Genomic DNA, 20,857 nt, shown 5'->3' with positions numbered 1-20,857 from the left:
ATATGGTGGCTGCAATTGAGTTAACAGGGTGCATCTTCCCTTAGAACATGCTCTGATCTGTTACTCCGGCTGCATTATGTGTGGAGAGGGGTATGTGACTGAGGGCACATGTCCTGCTACCATGTTGAGTGGAGCAAATTCAAAGGGTCTCAGTATACACATAGGCCCTTGTATACAATTGGAACAATTGCACAGGGGCCCTGTTCACACAGAATACCTTTGCAAGCACAAGTTTGTGCATGCGCTTGTACCTCTTTGAAGGTGTACTACTCTGTGCACACGTGTCAGATCAGAGCTGGTGGGCTGTTGGAGTAGCCCTCCTTAAAGGTAAAGGGACCCCTGACCATTAGGTCCAGTCGAAGACAACTCTAGGGTTGTGGCGCTCATCTTGCTTTATTGGCCGAGGGAGCCGGCGTACAGCTTTTGGGTCATGTGGCCAGCATGACTAAGCCACTTCTGGCGAACCAGAGCAGTACACGGAAATGCTGTTTACCTTCCCGCCGGAGCGACCTATTTATCTACTTGCACTTGACGTGCTTTCAAACTGCTAGGTGGGCAGGAGCAGGGACCGAGCAACGGGAGCTCACCCTGTTGCAGGGATTCGAACTGCTGACCTTCTGATCAGGAAGCCCTAGGCTCTGTGGTTTAGACCACAGCGCCACCCGCGTCCGTGCATGCAAATAGACTACATGTGGAAGGCAATCACTGAGATGAGCATTTGTTGCCTGCACTTGTGGCCAATTAAGTGGTTGGCAGCCCCTGTCCTACTTTTCTTGCTCTGCTCCTTACATCGGATTTATTTGTTTGTTTATTTATTTATTTTTAAACAAAGGAATAATCATAAATAATAAAAAAATGGGCACCCCTCCCCAAGACCATTCCATTGTAACTATCCAACCTCCCCAAATTTCAACACCTCTTGCAATGGTTTGACCCCTTTCCGTTTTAACAGTACAAATTCTACAAGTACTTTCCATATCTCCTCCAAGTCATTAATAGCTATATCCCACAACCCTTTATACCATTTTTCCATTTTATATTCTGCTTGCCCCTTCCACTTCCTAGCTATAATAATTTGTGCAGCTGTCAATAAATTTGTGAGCAAGTCCTTTATAGCCTGCGAACCTTCCACCCTATCGTAAATTGGCTTTCGGTTAGCTTTAACCCAGTGATTTCTGTTATCTGCTTAAACACCCTTCCCCCCCCTCGAAATGTACATATTTACACCTCCACCACATGTGAACATAAGTCCCGGTTTCCTGGCATCCCCTCCAATTTAACACCGAATATTCCTTGTTTATTTGATTTAATCTTACTGGTGTACATCTTTTTATCATTGTAATTATATTTAACGCAGCACAAGATTCAGGTTCAGACGCTGTCAAGGAAAAAGCTCATTCCAGTCCTTTAGCAATTTTGACAAACCTTTTTATCCACTTAGCTAATATTTCATAATTCATCCAGTCGTGTTTCATATGCAGTTCGCTGTATCATGGAGTTTATTTCATATAAATTATACACAGGTTTTACTAATGCACATTTAGTTCAGTCTTTGTTCCACCAATCTCTGTAGCCTTGAGTTCAAACGACAAATAGTCTAGTGGCACCTTAAATATTACCAGATTTATGGTTGCTTAAGTGTTCATAGACTAGAACCCACTTCACAATAAATCTGTTGCTGTAACAAACTAAGCATTTACCCTGCTGGAAGTCATCTCAAACCAGAGGCAGTAATTTCTGAATTGCAGTCATATTGATATGAGTCTCTGGCTGGCTATAACTGAGATCTCACTGTGCTATCAGATATAAATGTTAATATTTGGCTTTTTAAAAACAGATTAAATGATGACACTTGCTCAATAGTTTTCTGACTAGTAGGCTTGTTAGTCTCTTGTAGCAAAACTGACAAAGAGTTTTGTGGCTCCTTAAATATTAACCAGATTTGTTAAGGCATAAGGCATGGTGCTCTGCTTGTGTTGTGACCTAAAACGCCCATCTTCCCTTGTCATTGGCCATTTCTTGCTGGGGCTGATGGGAATTTGATTTCCCCCAGTCTGGCTTGAAAAGAGAGCTTTTAACTCTTTGCAAACACCAGCCACTTCAGTGATATCCAGCAGTTATACAGCATAACATTTTTTAATATATTGTTTTGAATAAGCCACAAACTCCAGCATTTGCGTGTTCAGACCCAGAACCCCCCCCCCCAAATAAATTCACACATGACTCAAATTTTTGGTTTTGGTTTTTGGCAGAATTTAGGCCACAACTTTATTGATTACAACAAGTGACTGGTTGCATAGGCTCTGGTTTGACTAGCTCTCTGCCATGCAGGTAGTGCTGACCCAGGGCACCAGCATAGGTCAGCCAAGGGTGAACACCTGGATAAGCGGAAAGTCGGAAATGGGCTAACTCCGCCACCCAAATGTCCCCCTGGACTCAGGCACGGGCACAACCCCCTCTCAGGGGTCAACCAAACCATTGAGTCCCTGGATTCCTTTAATGGAATACCCTTCACATAGGGATGGCGAGAGCGTTCTCCCATCCCTATCACCTGAACCAGAGCCTATCCGCAACCTTACAAGTTGTGACGATTTGCTACGCGACAGGCGAAACCCAAATGGCAACAGCCAATCAGCCAAGTGGGGGAAATTCCTGCCGTGCCCCTCTCCCAATGACAGATGACACACGACGGCATAGCAAGGTCAAGTGCAAAGCCCTAAAAGTAGGGAGAGGTGGGCGGGTGTTCCGAATGCACGTGCTGAAAGAGGAAGCTCTGGGTCACGTGCATGGGCATAAATAGGTTCCTTGAACCATTTGGACTTTGTCCCATTGGCCGGATTGTACCCAGCTTTGAGGGGCCTACCAATCAGGTGTTGTGGCTGATGAATAGAATGCACCCACAACACAGGGTGTTGGTTATCTAGGTCTCACTGCAACACGTGCCCTCTTTAAGGGAGGACCCGATTTGCAAACACCAGCCACTTCAGTGATATTCAGCTGTTATACAGCATAATATTTTTTATATATTGTCTTGAATAAGCCACAAGCTCCAGCATATTCAGGAAGATTCTTTACTGCTTCCCTCTTTAGGGCCTCTGAAGGTCCACAATGTTCTCTTGCATATTGCCAAATTATATAGAAGGTGGGAACCATTTTACCAACTGATTTTCTAGGCTGAATGTTGCTTTTGGAGAGGAATTAAAAAGGAAAACCCAAATATGATGTGTGGAGCTCAATACCACACACAAAAATGCACTCATCTGAAAGGACACACTGACCTGAAAAACATGCATCCTGTCAAATCTGTTGTTAGAGGTTAATATATTTGAAATCTAAGATCAACATACACAAATTCAGCAGTGATAATTTAGATTTAGTATAGCTTTATTTGTTCTTGCAGGTGAACAAAAGTTCACCTGCAAGGTGGGTTCAGTGAGAGGCATGCAAAAACAACAACCCATGTCCAAGGTGATGTACACTGCTGCAAACTCCTTAAATGAAGGGAGGAATATTAATGTGGCTATTTATTATTCTTATTATTTACTTGATTTCTTAGCTGTCCTTCACCCAAAGGCCCCAGACTGGGTTACAACAATTTAATGATTGAAGCAAGGAGGAATCAGTCACATAATTTTGGTATGGGTCTTGCTACTTCCCTTGCCATTTACCTAATAGTCTATATTTTATATAGCTGTCTACAGCTATATTGCGTTCTATTAAGATATACATTTTCCACATGAAATGGCTGATTTGCAGAGCCACAGAGCCATGACGTTCTTCAGATTTCCACTCCGACCTGAGTTGACTTTTTCAGTCAGCTTCGGTTGGTTATACATATTTTGCAGTGGAACTGTGCTGGGGTCAATTTGACCCCTTCACAGAATTGAAGTAACTCATTCAGGTCTATCCCAAGTCATTTTAGGTTGAATCTTTAAGTATCCTCAATATGAACCCTTCTGTAGATCCTTCTCTTCCTGTTTATGAATGGTTTCCTCAGTGTCATGTTACTCTCTTATCAAAAGAAGACCACTGGATTTTCATTTCATGTTCACCAGCCCTGATTTAGAGTTTTGTGGATATTTAATGTACCTACAAGGGACATGGGTGGCGCTGTGGTCTAAACCACTGAGCCTCTTGGGCTTGCCGATCAGAAGGTCAGCAGTTCGAATCCCCGCCGCGGGGTGAGCTTCTGTTGCTTGGTCCCAGCTCCTGCCAACCTAACAGTTCGAAAGCACACAGAAAGTGCAAGTAGATAAATGGGTACCGCTCTGGCAGGAAGGTAAACGACATTTCCATGCGCTGCTCTGGTTTCAGTGTTCCGTTACGCCAGAAGTGGCTTAGTCATGCTGGCCACATGACCCGGAAAAACTGTCCGTGGACAAACGCCAGCTCCCTTGCCTGTGAGTGAGATACGCACCTCAACCCCAGAGTCATTTGTAATTTATGCAAGTATCTTCTCCATTCTTTTTAGTACAGGGGACAAGGAACTTGGTGAGCACACCAGAGCAGTCATCTTCAAGCTTTTAAGACACAGAACTCAAGCATGGTTTCTTTTAATTTCCTTTATCTCTCTCTTCCCAACTCTATGCACCCACTCACAATGCATTATCCAGAGGAACTGTTTTTGTAAAGCACTGCTGTGCAATACCACATATACCCACAACCCTGGGCAATGGTGATCTGGTGTAGCTGTTTGTATGTCCTTTCTTAAGTGTCAAGTGTTAGGGTTGAGCCATTTGTCTTTTAGACCATTCCATTATCAGCCTCCAGGATATTCTGCTCGTATTAAGATGAGCCAATAATCTCCAAGATTCTTTTGCTCTATCCATAGAGCCTTTATCAAATGAAGAGCACAGCAAACTACTCCACACTCCTGGACTGAAATTGGGGCCTCTGGCAGTGCTTTCACAATTTTACCCTCTTGGAGCAATAAGTTGCTGGTTAATTTAAATCTTCTCCCCCTCTCCAATTCCCAGATTTGCTTTTCTAGCTCCAGCTGCTCATATTTATATATTTTATGACTTTGGCTCATATATGATGATACGGCCTTTATAGCTTTATGTCCCTATATCTTATGCCTGCATATGCTGGGGTTTTCTTTTATATTGTTTTCCATGAGCACCGTCTATTATTTCCGCAAAGCCCTTTTCTTTTCAGCAGCATAATGTTCTCTGATGTCCGACATCTGATTGTATCTTGGCAATAGGGATTTTGCTATTAACACTGGATCAAATCTAGTATACACAAGTGTTGTTTCAGAAAAGAGAGCCAATTTCTTTTTATCCAGATGCAAATGCCTCTAAAAATAGACCAACCTGTGCCACAACATGCTTAAGATTCTTATACGGTTAGTATAAGATTCCAGGGCACAGTCTCTGTAACATTTACATTTCTTAGCACATGTCTTAATGTTTTTAGTTGTTGCGTGTCAAGGTCCCCAATACACCCCAAAGGAAAACACAATTGACACTTAATTTTTGTTTAAATTTTTTTGGCATAATTTTGGCCACAACTTTATTCAAATACAGCAATTGTGAGTGGTTGCTTAGGCATTGGTAGCACTAACTGCCCCCACACGGGGACAGCTCTGACATTCGCACCCCCCCCCGAAGTCAGGAAGGGTAAGTCACCTGGGGAGAGAGACGGGACTGGGAACCATGCCTCATCTCTCCCCAGCATGCTCCCAGGGGCTTGCGTGGCCCTAGCCCCTTGCCAGGGGGTTTCGGACAAAAGCATGGGGGAGCCCCTGGGTTCCTTTAACAGTAAAACCCTTCAGCAGCAGCAGCATTTTGGGGGACAGGCACAGCCGAATCCATACCCCTCCAGCAACCAATTCCACACCAATGCCTAACCGCAAATCTTACAAGTTGTGACGATTTGCTACACGGTAGGCGAAAACCAAGCGGCACACACTAATCAGCCAAATGGCAAAATTCCTACCGGGCCCCTGCGTCAAAAACAGACGACCCCATGACAGGCAATAGCAAGGTCAAGCAAACAGCCTAACATTAGGGAAGGGAGGGCAGGTGATCCGAAGCACGCAGCAAAAGAGGACATGCGTTGCTGCGTGCCTTGTATTTAACAAATAGGGCTGTCAATCACTAAATGGCAACATGTCATTTTCCCCAGTAACAGCCCGCCCCTGCTTACGAGTTGGCCAAACCATCTGCCCAGAAACAGCAAGGTGTCTTGGAATCCCCAACCGCAACATGTGCTCTCCGTGATGGAGAACACGCTTTCTAAAATCTTCTTTGCTACTGCTTCTGATCTGCTAAGATAACTCTTGTTGACAACCCACTGACTTTTCTATGCTGATAATTCTTAATACTATTGATGTAGTTCTGCTGTCACAGGACTGATTCACACAATCCTTTCTATGTACAGAAAACGAACTTGGCAGGCAACGTGTAGATCAAATTTGCTCGTAAGGCAAGTGATTACCCAGGACTCTATAAACGTTTCAGTCCATGTCAACATTTTCTTGCGTCATTGCTACAGAGGTTTCTAGTTACACCAGGGGTTGTCAACCTAGTCCCTACCACCCACTAGTGGGTGTTTCAGGGTTCTAGGTGGGCGGCAGGGGGTTCTACAGCACAGGCTGAATCCTCCTTCCATCAAGCACTGGTGGGCGGTAAGGAAATTTGACCATCAGGAAAGATGCATTAGTGGGCGGTAGGTATAAAAAGGTTGACTACCCCTAAGTTACACCAAGACAGTACACTACAGTTAAAAAACAGGCAGGCAGAAAACATTGTAAGGACCCTCTGAATTCCACTTTAGATAGCTGGTTATTCAGGTTGATGACATTGTCCCATTTAGTTTTCTGATTCTCCACTTTTCTAGAACTCTCCTTGTACTAGCTGCTTTATTCACACTACATTTTTTCTTAAGACGTTTGCATCTCTTGTGCATCCTGGTTGAGGCCAAAGTTCCCATTCCATACCCTCCAACATTTCTCCGATGATGATGATGATGATTCGACCATCTGACTGGGGTAACCAGTTGCCCCAGTCACTCTGGGTGGCTTGCAACATGTATGAAAACATAATTAAACTTTTAAAAAACTTCCCTATATAAGGCTGTCTTCAGATGTCTTCTAAAGGTTGTACAGTAGTACCTTGGGTTAAGTACTTAATTCGTTCCAGAGGTCCATTCTTAACCTGAAACTGTTCTTAACCTGAGGTACCACTTTAGCTAATGGGGCCTCCTGCTGCTGCCGCGCTGCCGGAGCACAATTTCTGTTCTCATCCTGAAGCAAAGTTCTTAACCCAAGGTACTATTTCTGGGTTAGCGGAGTCTGTAACCTGAAGCCTATGTAACCTGAGGTACCACTGTGTACTTATCTCCTTGGCTTGGGTGGCATAACTCCATACCTTCCACATCTCTCTGGTGAAAATAGGGACGTCCTAAGGAAAAATGGAATATTCCAGAATCAAATCAGAAACCGGGATGACTTCTGTAAATCCGGGACTATCCCTGGAAAATAAGGACATTTGGAGGGTCTGTCATTCTTCCTTCCCACTTTGCAGTTGTTTTGAGGCTGAGGGCTTCTTCTGTAGGCAATTGTCATTTCCAATGTATCATGAGGCTGATTCAGACACAGAATTAAACCTTTGCTTAGGTTACATTAATGAGCCTTCAAGGAGCCTCTATTCTTTCCTAGTTTTCAAAAGCCCATAGTTTGCCGCTTCGTTCAAATCAATAAAGTGTGGTTTGTGCTTGCTTCGCAAACCCACCTTAGAAACCAGAATTTTACGTTGGTGAGTCTCAAACTGAGAAAGGAGGGAGTTGGAGGGAGTCTGTGAGCCAAAGGCGGCATGAATCTTCATTCACAAAATATCAGATCAGCCTAGTGAATTGGCGTGGTTGTCCCATGGATACTACGAGCACTTTTTCCACTCACTGAGCCAAGTGGTGTAAGAGCTTTTTATCTCAGCCAGCTTTGGGCGGCTGACATGAAGTTGATGGTATGGGGATTCCGTATTTCTCCTGATTAGCCTCAAGGCTGCCGTTTAGTGAGAGTGGGCAGTTGACTTCCCCGTGTTTCTGACCACAGGAGATTACTCTTCAGGAGCGTTTTACACATCTGGCAAAGCTCACTGGTTCTATGCTCCAAGTTAATTAACAATGAAACAATTGTTTAGACAATTAAATGGACCCAACTGCTAGGGTATGTACACCAGAGGGCACAAATACCTGTGCTTCAAAAAAGAAAGGAGGAGGGAAGGAAGGAATAGAAAATGAAAAAAAGAGGGGGTTTCTGTTTGTTTTTTGTTGATAACTTTTCTATAGATTATATGACACATTAAAAAAGAAAATGCATCATTTTTTTCAGTGTATCCTTCAGTGTATCTTAAGAGCAAGCTCTGCTTTTTTACCCACAGCTCTGATGCTCAAGCAGATCTTACTCTCCACAACTTCTTCAGCTTCATCCAGGGTTGTCAATCATTCATTCATTATACTAAACTGATCTTCGTTCCATCTTTTTTTTTAAAGCCATTTCATTTTTACACTGAGATGTTCTCAGAATCCCACCACCATGGAACCAATATTGACACTGAAAAGAAGAGAGGACTGCTTTCATCAACCCAAATGTCATGGACGCAACTGGGTGAAGATTTTCCAGCTCCAAAAGCTGTGGTAGACAAGCCTCTTTCTCCACCACAACTTGGTAAGAGGTTCAATGAGGTGTTTTAAGATCTTAGTATCTAAAGATCCCTTATCTTCCTCACTTGGGAGCCAATTTGGTATGGAATGAAAATCAGAAGCATTGTGGTGGCCATCCTATTCATATTTAACTGGGCATAAGTCCCACTGGACTATATGGGGCTTACTCTAAGTAGACATGTATTGACTTGTACTCCGTGTCACGTTGGTGGACTCCATGACATGATTCTTTCCCATACTCATGCTATCCTAGTTTCTGGAAGGAGTGAGACTGCAGTGTGAAGGAACCTCCTTAGGGCCTGTAGATGCTCTCATTGTGCAGTGATGTTCTTGTGCATTGTCTACAGATGAAGCCTTCAGACTCATATTTCAAACAATACATAACAGTTATGCAGTAGATAGTTGTGTTGCTTTATTGGCAGGGTGGGGAAAATCAAGCAGCCACAGTAGTTGTTTGGTCACATTCTAGCCAAATAGACATGAGAAGACACAGGTTCACATCCCCAGTAACTATGAAACTTTGTGGTTGGTCCTGGGCCGGATACAATCTGTTTGCCTAACCAACCTTGCAGATGTTGTGAGAATAAAATGGAGGGGAAGAAAGAACTCTGAGCTCTTTTGAAGAAATCTGGGGTGGGTGAGAAAATAAGTAATATTCTGCTGTGTCTAATTTTTAGTGGACCACAAAGAAAAGAACCTTTGCAACTGGATGGACTCTGGTTTCTAGTAAGTATGAGCAGTCCTGAATAGCATGATCAATTTTAAAAAAACTAATCCTTGCAATTGTATGGATAAAGTTTCAATATAAAGAGCCAACTGTACATCTAATAATGAGATAATTGGAGTGGATAAAAATCTCATTCACACACACACACACACAGAGAGAGAGAGAGAGAGAGAGAGAGAGAGAGAGAGGTTTTTGTTGTTTTTTTAAAGGAAATACCTTGTCTCTCTTAAACAATAAGCTTCATAACAAATGATCTAGTTATAAACGTATTGGTACTAGACACATGGATACGTTCTATGTAGATGAAGAAACATGGATATTTACCAAACACAGGTATTTCATTTCCATCCACACACTTTAGTCCAAGCGTCCAGATTACGTCTCCCAGTAGCTTCGTTTATGGACACAGGGGACCAAATGGGATTCTGAAACACCCCACAGACCAAAGACCATAGAATGGGACATATGTCCATCAGCATTCCTCAACACAAGTTATCCACCAATGTGGCCAAGGCCAGCTCTGTCCCCACGCCGCATCAGATATCAGACAGGAATGCTTCCAAAAAAGCAGTATAATCCCCCAAACACCACCTTTTCCACTCCCTTACTCAAGGGTGGGGCATAAAATACTGGCCAATAGTAGTCCATAATGAGAGGATCCACATTTGTTTTCTGTTTTCTTAAAAAGAGTCTCACAGCAGACTCTCATTTCCATCACCCAAATTGCTTGAAATCCCCCCATTTTGCTGATTGTCAGTGGGATAACAACATGAGGAAGCATCTTGGCTCAGCCTCATGAGAAAAAGACTCTCAGAAACAGTTCACTAGGGCAGTAGTCTAGTTGTATGAATGGGTCGCTGCCCCAACAACCTGAATCTGTCCCCAGACGGCTGCCACCTGCCTGCTTTCTAACAACCAATCCAGGAGTGAGTACTACCTTTTCATCTCCTCCCCCTTAGTCTCCGCGTGACTCTTCTTGTATTCAGCAGGGAGCACCTCTCACTGATTCAAGCTCCTCCTAGTGTGAATCTCTGTGCTTTCTGTGTTTCCAGTCCCCATGGACGCCAGCCAGCACTGCACTGGGGGGAAAACATGTTTTATTCATCCTGGTCAATGAATCAGAAAGAACTTTTCAAAAACTATCCTTACCAGAGTTCATAAGAACAGGAGCATCTTATAATGCAGAAGCAGGTTAAAAGCACCCTTCAACATTGACCTTGAATGCTGTTTTAACTCCTACCACCTTAGTAGCTAAAGAAGGGAAAGGAAGGGCATTGGTGGAAATTATGGCTGCCCTGAATCTTTCTGAGCTGAAAGGGTTTATATGCTACTCATAATAAATTTGGGATTTCTGAAAGGAGGGAGGTAGTTTCCCAAGAGCGCACACATTTCCTAAGTAACCTGTATCCCTAATAACCAGCAGCCTTTATTTTTTATGAAACTTTTATTGGCATGTTGTCTAAATATATGGTTACCAGACATCCCCGTTTCCCGGGGACAGTCCCTGGATTTACAAATTTGTCCCTGGACAAAATCCGTCCCCGGATTTCATTTAATGTCCCCGGATTTATATTTTAAGTGTTGTGGATTTATTAGTAGGGAAAGAACGTTGCGTGATTGGTCCAACGGCATAAAACACATCATATGGGGACTTCTGGGAGGCAAAATGGCGGGCACCATGGCAGCAAGCCGCTCCTGAACCAAACAGAGGGCTGCTGACTGCCGCTGCTGCTGCCACTGCCGAAGGGGAACTGGGGACGCCTGGCATGTCAACTGGGGGAACCGCTGACACCCCCCCATACCCCCGTGACCCAAATCTAGCTGGGAGCAAGAGCACCCAGCCAACAGCCCAGCAGTGCTCCAGGGTCAGGAAAAACCCGAAGCTGATGCAGGGAGAAGGAGGAGAGGAGAAGGAGAAGGAAGAGAGAGAAAGAGGAAGGAGAGAAAAAGGGAGCCACTGAGAAGGAGAGGTAGGAGAGCACCAGGAGGGCAAGGACATGTGGCTGAGCCCAGGCCTGGCCCAGCCCGAGCCTACTCCATGGCAGCTAGCACTCCAAGAGAGCAGGCTGGGGTGCAGAGGAAGGCTGTGTGACAGAGGAGACCACAGAAGAGATTACTTCTTAAAATAATAATAATAATAACTTTTTTTCTCTTTTCAAAAAAAAAAGGGTCCCCGGATTCTTTGAAAAAAAATCTGGTAACCTTACCTTAATAGGCAAACTTCCTAGATTAATGGTCACCCAGGAACTAGGAATATAAAAAATAATAATGTTAAACTAGCAAGCAGAATAATATAGAGAAACTCCATCAGACTGGCAAACTTCCTAAGCAGTCGCAAAGAATCTCTTCTGTTAGAAAGGATCCTTGCCACATCTGTTTTGTAAATAAGTGGATCAGAGTTCTGGATATTTAATCTTCTCTCTTGAATGGCAACAACCAGTTTCCCCACCTTTCTTTTAACAGCTTATCTGAAAGCGAAGATCTGCAAGAAAGCCAAGGCAAAGCAGGAGGTAAGGCAACACTTGGACTTTATTTGACAATAATGTGGTACAGGAAGGGTGCCTAAAGTAGGTCATTAGAAATCCTTCATGAAACATTGCACCATTCATTTAATCCTGATTCAGAGCAAACATTTGCTTAATCAGACTAACACTGACTCTTTAGAAATACATGTAGAAAGAGCAGAGGCCAAAGCCATGGGGCAAATCTGAGCAAACAAAGACAGCGTATTACATCAATGACTTGCTAACTAGTTTTCTGTCCCATTTCTAACCGAGCTCACAATGTTTTCAAGAGATTTCTTTCACATTCCATGTTCCTTTTTCTGCTGTTTTTGAGTTTTGGATAATGCCTTACATTGTACCACTTTTAAACTGCAAATTGATAACCGCGGATACAATTAACTTCATGTCAGTGGAAACGTGTTCAGTAATTCAAGTTGCTAGTCACGTTGCGTTTTTCACAGTAACGTTGTCACTATATTCATATACTGAACTGTTTTATAGAGTTATTACTTCAAATCCAATGTATCACCCGAAGTGCTTAAACAGCCAGATGTAGTCACACTCAGCTTCTGTAATTCTGTCCGAAAATCAACTTATTCAGCTTCAGGGATTCCAGCTGTAAAGCTGCATGGTCTGGAATACATTTACAATGCTCCACATGTCATCCAAGTGTGCAAGAAGTTTCAGGGCGTGTGGTCTGGAATTTGGTTTTGTAGAACCAAAAAAACTCTTTCAACTAGGCTAGATCTAATCTGGAGGTTGCAAGGGCCAGTGCAGCGTGGGATCTTGGTTGACTGATGGCTGGTGCTATTCCTGAAAATATATCAGTCATCTGCACACCTAGTAGAATGTGTTTCAATGGCCAGACTTACTTTTTATAATGCCCAACCTCTTATATAATTGGCTGACCCTACCATTAGGCAGAGTGAAGCAGCCACCTTGAGCAACCTGCTTTTAGGTGCCACGAAAGGCCAGCACTTTTTATTTAAATTATTATGCTTTCATTTTCACTGCCATGGAGGGGAAGAGGTGTCTGTGGGATTTTCTGCCTCTGGCACCAAAATAATTTAGCTAGCCATGGGTACTATTCACTTGACTTGGAGAGCTGGGCATCCTTTGCTCCTGTGCTTCCGGAAGCAAAATGCATTGGGCTGGCCCTATCCCAAAGAATTCTGGGAACTGTAGTTTGTTAAGAGTGTTAAGAATTGTTGCTGTGCAAGGGGAAACTACAGTTCCCATGATTCTTTGGGGGAAGCCATGTGCTTTCAATGTGCTTTGAATGTTCTTTAAATGTATGGACCTTCCCAAAAATATTGGGGGGGAAAGTCTTCTTAGAATCATAGAATCATTGTATTGTATAGCTGGAAGAGACCCTGAGAATCATCCTAGACCAGTGATGGCCAAACCTGGCCCTCCAGCTGTTTTTATATTATAACTCCAATCATCCCAAGCTAACAGGACCAGTGGTCAGGGATGATGGGCACTGTAGTCCCAAAACAGCTGGAGGGCAAGTTTGGCCATCACTGTCCTAGACCAACCCTCTACAATGCAGGAATCTCAACTAGATCACACATGACAGATGGCCATCCAATCTCTGCTTAAAAACCTCCAAGGAAGGAGAGTCCACGACCTCCAGAGGGAGACTGTTCCACTGTCAAACAGCTTTTACTGTCTTCCTGATGTTTAGCTGCAATCTCCTTTCTTGTAACTTGACTCCATTGGTTCGAATCCTACCCTCCGGTGTAGGAGAAAACAAGCTTGCTCCATCTTCCATGTGACGGCCCTTAAGATAGTTGAAGATGGCCATCATATCTCCTCTCAGTTCCTTCTTTTCCAGGTTGAACATACCCAACTCCCTCAACAGTTCCTCATCAGGCATGGTTGCCCCCCCCGCATGTGCTCCCGCTTGTCAATATCCATCTTAAATTATGGTGCCCAGAACTGGACACAGTACTCCAGATGGGGTCTAAGAGTGGTACTATTACTTCAATTGACTTGGACACTATACATCAGCCTAGAAAAGCATTAGCTATTCTTCATATTACAATACTATTGTTACCCATTTTATTTGTGGCAATACATACTACCAACACACAAATATATTTACAGCTGAAAAAGACATTTCCCATATCTCAGTTTCTTTGTTTCAATGGATGGATAACTTTTGTCTTCCCTTTATCTGCTTTGCAAAAAATATATACCTGGTCATGCAGTGAAGTTCAAATCTTGATTTTAAAAATCCTGCCTGTTGGACTTAAGGAAAAAATAAATATCAATGAATTCTATTTCTTTGCAGCTCCCTCAGGAATGGCCCAAATGACCGTGCAAAATTACATGCGGTAGGTTCATGTATGGTGTTTGGGTGCATGTTGGGCGCTATTCACTTCTGTGCTTCAAAATTCAAAATTAAGTGAAGGCAGTGCAATTAATTGTGTAGGCAAGCTTACGATGTCTGAACTGTAAGGTGGCAGGAAGAATATTTGTTAGCTTAATGATGACATCTACATTTTCCTAGTATTAAGCTAAATGTGATATGTATAATTAGCCAGAATTGTATGTCGGTGTAAATGCGAAATATTCACGCTAAAATATGGAGCAATCTTTCATGCTAACACAAGCAAGTAACAAGGAGTGGAAGAGGCTTCTGCACTCTGATGCATAGATCTCTCCAACAGGATGTGAGTAAAACCAGGGTTGAGGCGCACAGTCAGATGTTCTTACATGTAAACAACCCATTGTGTAACGGTCACATGAGGGAGCAGTCAGACGAACCTGGCTGTACACATAGACAGCTGGCAGCCCTTTCTCTAATTCTAGTAGAAAAAAGACAGTCACGGAAACCGAAAACTACACAAAACAAATGAAATACCATGAAAATCCCTGAAATGAGAAGTAATCGATTAGAAATATTATCTTATAGAATCAAACTAAATAACAAAAATCACAAAGTTTAAGGAAAAAATTAGAACAACCTAGAATTGAATAAAGCCTTAATGGGATGCTGGATACAAACCTCGTTTCACTAAACTATTCAGTTTGCACCTGTTTATCAGCTCCATCTGGTATGCAGACTGAGACCCTACCTGCCTACAGACTGTTTTGCCAGAGTGGTGCATGCTCTTGTTATCTCCCACTTGGACTACTGCAATGCACTCTACGTGGAGCTACCTTTGAAGGTGACCCGGAAACTACATCTAATCCAGAATGTGGCAGCTAGACTGGTGACTGGGAGCAGCTGCCGAGACCATATAACACTGGTCTTGAAAGACCTACACTGGCTCCCAGTACGTTTCTGAGCACAATTCAAAGTGTTGGTGCTGACCTTTAAAGCCCTAAATGGCCTCAGTCCCATATACCTGAAGGAGTGTCTCCACCACCATCATTCTACCCGGACACTGAGGTCCAGTGCCAAGGGCCTTCTGGCGGTTCCCTAGCTGCGAGAAGCCATGTTACAGGGAACCAGGCAGAGGGCCTTCTCGGTAGGGGCACCCGCCCTGTGGAACGCCCTCCCACCAGATGTCAAAGAGAAGAACAACTACCAGACTTTTAGGAGACATCTGAAGGCAGCCCTGTTTAGGGAAGCTTTTAATGTTTAACAGACTATTGCATTTTAATATTTTGTTGGAAGCCTCCCAGAGTGGTGGCTTCCAACAAAACCCAGCCAGATGGGCAGGGTATAAATATATTATTATTATTATTATTATTATTATTATTATTATTATTATTATTATTATTACTGTACCATTCTCTAATTCTATGAAATCCAGCAGTGTTCTGCCCACTGTGCCAAGCTCCCAGCTACCTTGTCCCCTCCCCTCGGTAACTGACAGTGACATGTGCCATTGGGAACCCAGGTCAGCAACACACACGGTCTGTGCCACCCTGCTACTGCTTCCAGAGACTTCTCTGTGGCAGCCCCCAAATTGTGGAACTCCTTTACAGCGGTGCGCCTGGCCCCATCATTATTCAGCTTCTACCAAATGCTGAAGACAAACCTCTTTTCCCTTTGACAGTTAAGGTATTTTTGTGGGACCAACCTGTGCCTCTTTGTTTAATCTATACTAATTTTGCTTGGATTTTTTCATCTTTTTATAATGGCGCAAACCATTTTACCTGTTTTGAATTGTATGGCTGTATGGTAAAGGGCTGCTTTAAAAGATTCTATAAACAGACAAAACTAAACAAAGCAGGGAAATGTAGGTAGCCAAGTCCTTATTAATTCTCTTATCTTTTTATGAATTACCTTTTACTTATGTTTCCAGGTGATCTAGAAAAACAGACCTCTGGGGTGGAGGGCATTTGAGGCGGGGGTTGAGGAGAGTGCAGCTCACACTTTCATAATCCATTGCAGACAGCAAACTAGTTAACAAGTCGCAGCTAGAAATCTTGACAAAATAAAGATGTGAGGGTGTTCCTTCTGGTATTGCTCATTGCATGTTACAGAGATAGAGCTTTATTAAAAGCAGTTATATCTTTCTAGAAAGTAGGTGGTTAGAGAACGTGTGCTCCCCAAAGATTTCCAAAGCTACACCATCTGTCAAAAGCGAAGATACGCTGCCACCTTTATAATTAGCATTTACCGGTACCTAACACCTACATTCTAACACCTCCTGTAACATACTGTTCCTGAGAACAAATGTGTTTGCCACAGTATCATACATGCTCTTCTCCTGAAGAGCTCCGCCAAAGTAACATTTTGAACTAAAAGAAAGATGCAAATGTTTACTCCAGAAAGAAATTATAATGACATCCCAGAGGACCTTGAGTGTAAACAAATTTCATTGTTGCTTTCTCCCACTACTATAGATCCCTGCATCAGTTTTCAGAAATGCCGGTCCTTTCGCGATGGAATAGTGCTGGCTCATCACATTCTCTTCCCAGTGCCCCCAGAAGGTCAGTGTCAACTAGATTTCAATGTTTGCGGCTTTCACGGTGCAAGGCACACGCCTCAAATTTGGCTATGCGGGACAGGACGTTTTTTCTGGTGCTTTGTTTTTCTGCGGAAAATTTTCTGTTTCACAAGTTCATTCGTAGCAACGAACGGCTGCCAATTGCAAATAAATATTGGGCATACTTGGCAGTTTTGAAGTGTTTGGCTTTGTTTACTCAATCCAAGTAAAATAAACATGCTAAATTACATCACTCTCAAGGGCAGCAGAAAATGTTCTGATGCAAACTGGAAAAAAAAATCTGATGCAAATTGCCCTCCTTTCCAACTCAGAATTTCCCAGAAAGACCACATTGGTGCTCAAAGAAAATATTTGTTTGTTTGTTTGTTAATTTCATATAATTGACATGCCGCTTGATTGTAAAAACAAGGAAAAGGTAAAGGGAACCCTGAACATTAGGTCCAGTTGTGGCCAACTCTGGGGTTGTGGCGCTCATCTCGCTTTATTGGCCGAGGGAGCTGGCGTACAGCTGGTCATGTGGCCAGCACGACTAAGCCGCTTCTGGCGAACCAGAGCAGCACACAGAAACGCCGTTTACCTTCCTGCCGGAGTGGTACCTATTTATCTACTTGCACTTTGATGTGCTTTTGAACTGCTAGGTTGGCAGGAGCAGGGCCCGAGCAACGGGAGCTCACCCCGTCGCGGGGATTCGAACCGCCAACCTTCTGATCGGCAAGCCCTAGGCTCTGTGGTTTAACCCACAGTGCCACCCAGACCCACCCAAAAACGGAAAGTGGTTGGACCTAAATAGATATGCATGTTTTGTTGATGATGCAGAAGCCACCCACATGGCCCATTCCAGATGGATGTGCATGTGTGCAATTCAGTTGCTTCATCTTCCAGCATCAGTGTGGTCTGCCATGGTAAATGACAGTGGTCAAAGCTAGTGAGGATGTGTGCTTGAGCATTTTCCTTTTCAGTGGCTTCACAGCACATGCCAGATTCTCATGGCTCAGTTGCCCCCAAATTCCTCTGAGCTTCAGACCCTGGTTTAGTTATGATTCGCAATGTTCAGAATGTTCTCTGGTTCTCTCCAGGAACAAATTTTTGAAACTTTTAATGCTCACCTTAAATAGGTAAAAAAAGGTAATGGTAAAGGACCCCTGGATGGTTAAGTCCAGTCAAAGCTGACTCTGGTGTTGCAGCACTCATCTTGCTCTCAGGCCGAGGGAGCCGGCATTTGTCTTCAGACAGCTTTCCAGGTCATGTGGCCAGCATGACTAAACTGCTTCTGCCACAACGGAACACCATGAAGGAAACCAGAGCGCACGAAAACGCCATTTACCTTCCCGCTGCAGCGGTACCTATTTATCTACTTGCACTGGCGTGCTTTCAAACTGCTAGGTTGGCAGGAGCTGGGACAGAGCCACAGGAGCTTACCCCATTGCAGGATTCGAACCACTGACCTTCTGATCCGCAAGTCCAAGAGGCTCAGTGGTTTAGACCACAGCGCCACCCGCGTCCCTCAAATACAAGGGGAGCGGACCACCACAGACCTGAAAGTTCTCCTGGATAGATTCCAATTTGAGCTAGAGAAGAATTGAAGTCTTCTTTCCCTGCCACCCAGCTCCAAACCCTACCCTCATCTGAGCCACTTTCCTTTCCTCCTGCTTCAGCAGAATGGAGAAGGGGATGTTTTCTCTCCTCCACTCCTGTCGGCACTTAGCGTCCTGCTGAGGCAAGATACCAGAAAGTGTCATTTCCCCAAGTGTTACAACTGCACTGAAACTATATATCCCAGCAGTCCTGGTTCCTGCTCACAGCTGTAGTAGCATGCCGGGTGCCAGAGACGGGCATGACAGTGAGAGAGACCTCCCTCCCTTTCTCTGTTCTACTGCTGTTGTTGCAGTAGATTGAGGTCCAGCGCCAAGGGCCTTCCAGCGGTTCCCTCTCTGTGAGAAGTGAGGTTACAGGGAACCAGGCAGAGGGCCTTCTCGGTAGTGGCACCTGCCCTGTGGAACACCTCCCAGCAGATGTCAAGGCAATAAACAACTATTTTACTTTTAAAAGACAATTGAAGGTGGTCCTATTTGGGGAAGTTTTTAATGTCTGACGCTGTATTGTTTTTAATATTTGGTTGGAAGCCGCCCAGAGTGGCTGGGGAAACCCAGCCAGATGGGTGGGGTATAAATTATTATTATTATTAGCCAGTAAGCAAGTCGAGAGAAGGGATGGGATTAGACAGAAGGGAGGCAAGGAGATGGGGGAGAGGAAAGGATCTGAACTCTCACCAGGCAACGTTGAGAGAGATATCCCAATCACATAACCAGGGATGCAACAGGGCCTGATGTGGTTTGACCAATTCCAACTGAAGATGAGGTTGAGTTGACCAGCAATCCAGAAAATTGGATTGAGTTGCATGAAAGAGAAGGAGCCAAAGGGCCCTTTCGATGCCTTCCCTCTTAATAGGAGAAGTCTCTCCCACTCTGAAATCATTTGGGATCTTCTCTCTATTCACTTCCAGTAGGGTGTATTGTGTTGAGATTTCCATTCCACCTTAAGGAACAGATGTGTGTCACATGTCTGTTTACATTCCAGCACAGTATGCTAGGAACTTCTGTTGTGTATAGCTTTTGCTTTGCCCATTCTCTCTGAGATGACATGAAAGAGACATGTTTCTTTGTCCTGATTTATGATGAATAAATCTGTAGTTGTAGTATGCTTCCACAAGCCTCACGCCTATTCTGTGTGTGCAGTTCTCTCTGCTGATAGCATGCCCTGGATTTGAAGCCCGGGTCGCTGATTTACGTCGGAGCATGGGCCTATGGAAGGAGACGGCACAGCTGGGGTTTGCCAGCTGGCCTCCCAGCCCTCTGCATGTTGGCCTATGTGTTAGTTTTCTCTGTGTGTTAAGAAGCCGAATTCTTTGAAGGGTTTGGCTCATGCACTGGCCATGAGGCAAAGTCTTCCTGGAGTTGCAGTTCCAGTGCCCTTGAATGTGACCAGTATTAAACTGAAGGAGCTGCACATTGACCATTGTCTACATTACACCCACTGATTGACTGTGTTTCCAGTTTGATTAATTTCAGGGATGAAAACTTAATACATAATGAAACTCCAAAACATTCCTAGGAATCTTCATGACATGAAAGAGAGTTGTACTTAAGTGAGCGTTGGATGGGTGCCAAGCAAAATTATTGCCAGAAACTCTTGACATGAGTAATGATTATTGAAAAGGACATGTGCATTGTTACCTGGCTTGAATCATTGGGATGAGGTGAGCTATAAGCCCAAATAAATAAATAAATAAATGTAAACAAATTACTCTTGTAAAGAGAAGTTTATTTATCTGGGAACAAATTTAAAGTTTACAATGTCAATTTAGATTTGTTGGGTGGTAGCTTCTCATAGGCCATTTTGTACTTGTCTAGCTCAGAGATGGGATGCAGGTGGCACTGTGGGTTAAACCACAGAGCCTAGGACTTGCCGATCAGAAGGTCAGCTGTTCGAATCCCTGCAATGGGGTGAGCTCCCGTTGTTCGGTCCCTGCTGCTGCCAACGTAGCAGTTCAAAAGCACATCAAAGTGCAAGTAGATAAATAGGTACCGCTCCAGTGGGAAAGTAAATGGCGTTTCTGTGCACTGCTCTGGTTTTTACAGAAGCAGCTTAGTCATGCTGGCCACATGACCCGGAAATACTGTCTGCAGACAAACACTGGCTCCCTCGGCCTATAGAGCAAGATGAGAGTGCAACCCCAGAGTCATCCGTGACTGGACCTAATGGACCTCTAGCTTTACCTAGTTCAGAGATAGCCAATGTCATTACATCCAGATTTTGTTGGGCTCCAACTCCCATCAGGCGAAACCAGAGATGATGGTAGATGTAGTACAGCAACGTGTAAAGAGTACCACATTGATCACTGCTCATCTAGCTCCACAATACGGACATGAGCTAGGAAGAGGAAGAAGGAAGAATGATATCCAGTTAAATCGTGCTCAGAATAGGTCCATTGAAATCAGCAGAGTTACATGCATTGATTTGACTGAGTATGATTCATTCTGGATATATTT

General features: G+C 43.8%; 1 protein-coding gene across 1 annotated transcript in view; it reads left to right on the top strand.

The window, feature by feature from the left end:
- Positions 1-20,857, top strand: part of ITPRID1 (ITPR interacting domain containing 1) — a 60,732-nt gene that overhangs the window by 1,990 nt on the left and 37,885 nt on the right. Inside the window, exons 2-6 of the mRNA XM_081931203.1 lie at positions 8,497-8,671; positions 9,345-9,393; positions 11,858-11,904; positions 14,195-14,237; positions 16,705-16,791. Coding sequence (XP_081787329.1) covers positions 8,518-8,671; positions 9,345-9,393; positions 11,858-11,904; positions 14,195-14,237; positions 16,705-16,791 — 380 coding nt within the window. The 5' untranslated portion in view covers positions 8,497-8,517. The remainder of the gene's footprint in view (positions 1-8,496; positions 8,672-9,344; positions 9,394-11,857; positions 11,905-14,194; positions 14,238-16,704; positions 16,792-20,857) is intronic.

Source organism: Podarcis melisellensis, assembly GCF_964234715.1.
Source record: "Podarcis melisellensis genome assembly, chromosome: 12".
NCBI lineage: Eukaryota > Metazoa > Chordata > Lepidosauria > Squamata > Lacertidae > Podarcis > Podarcis melisellensis.
The sequence above is the reverse complement of the archived record's forward strand: the minus strand, read 5'-3'. Positions and strand labels throughout refer to the sequence as shown.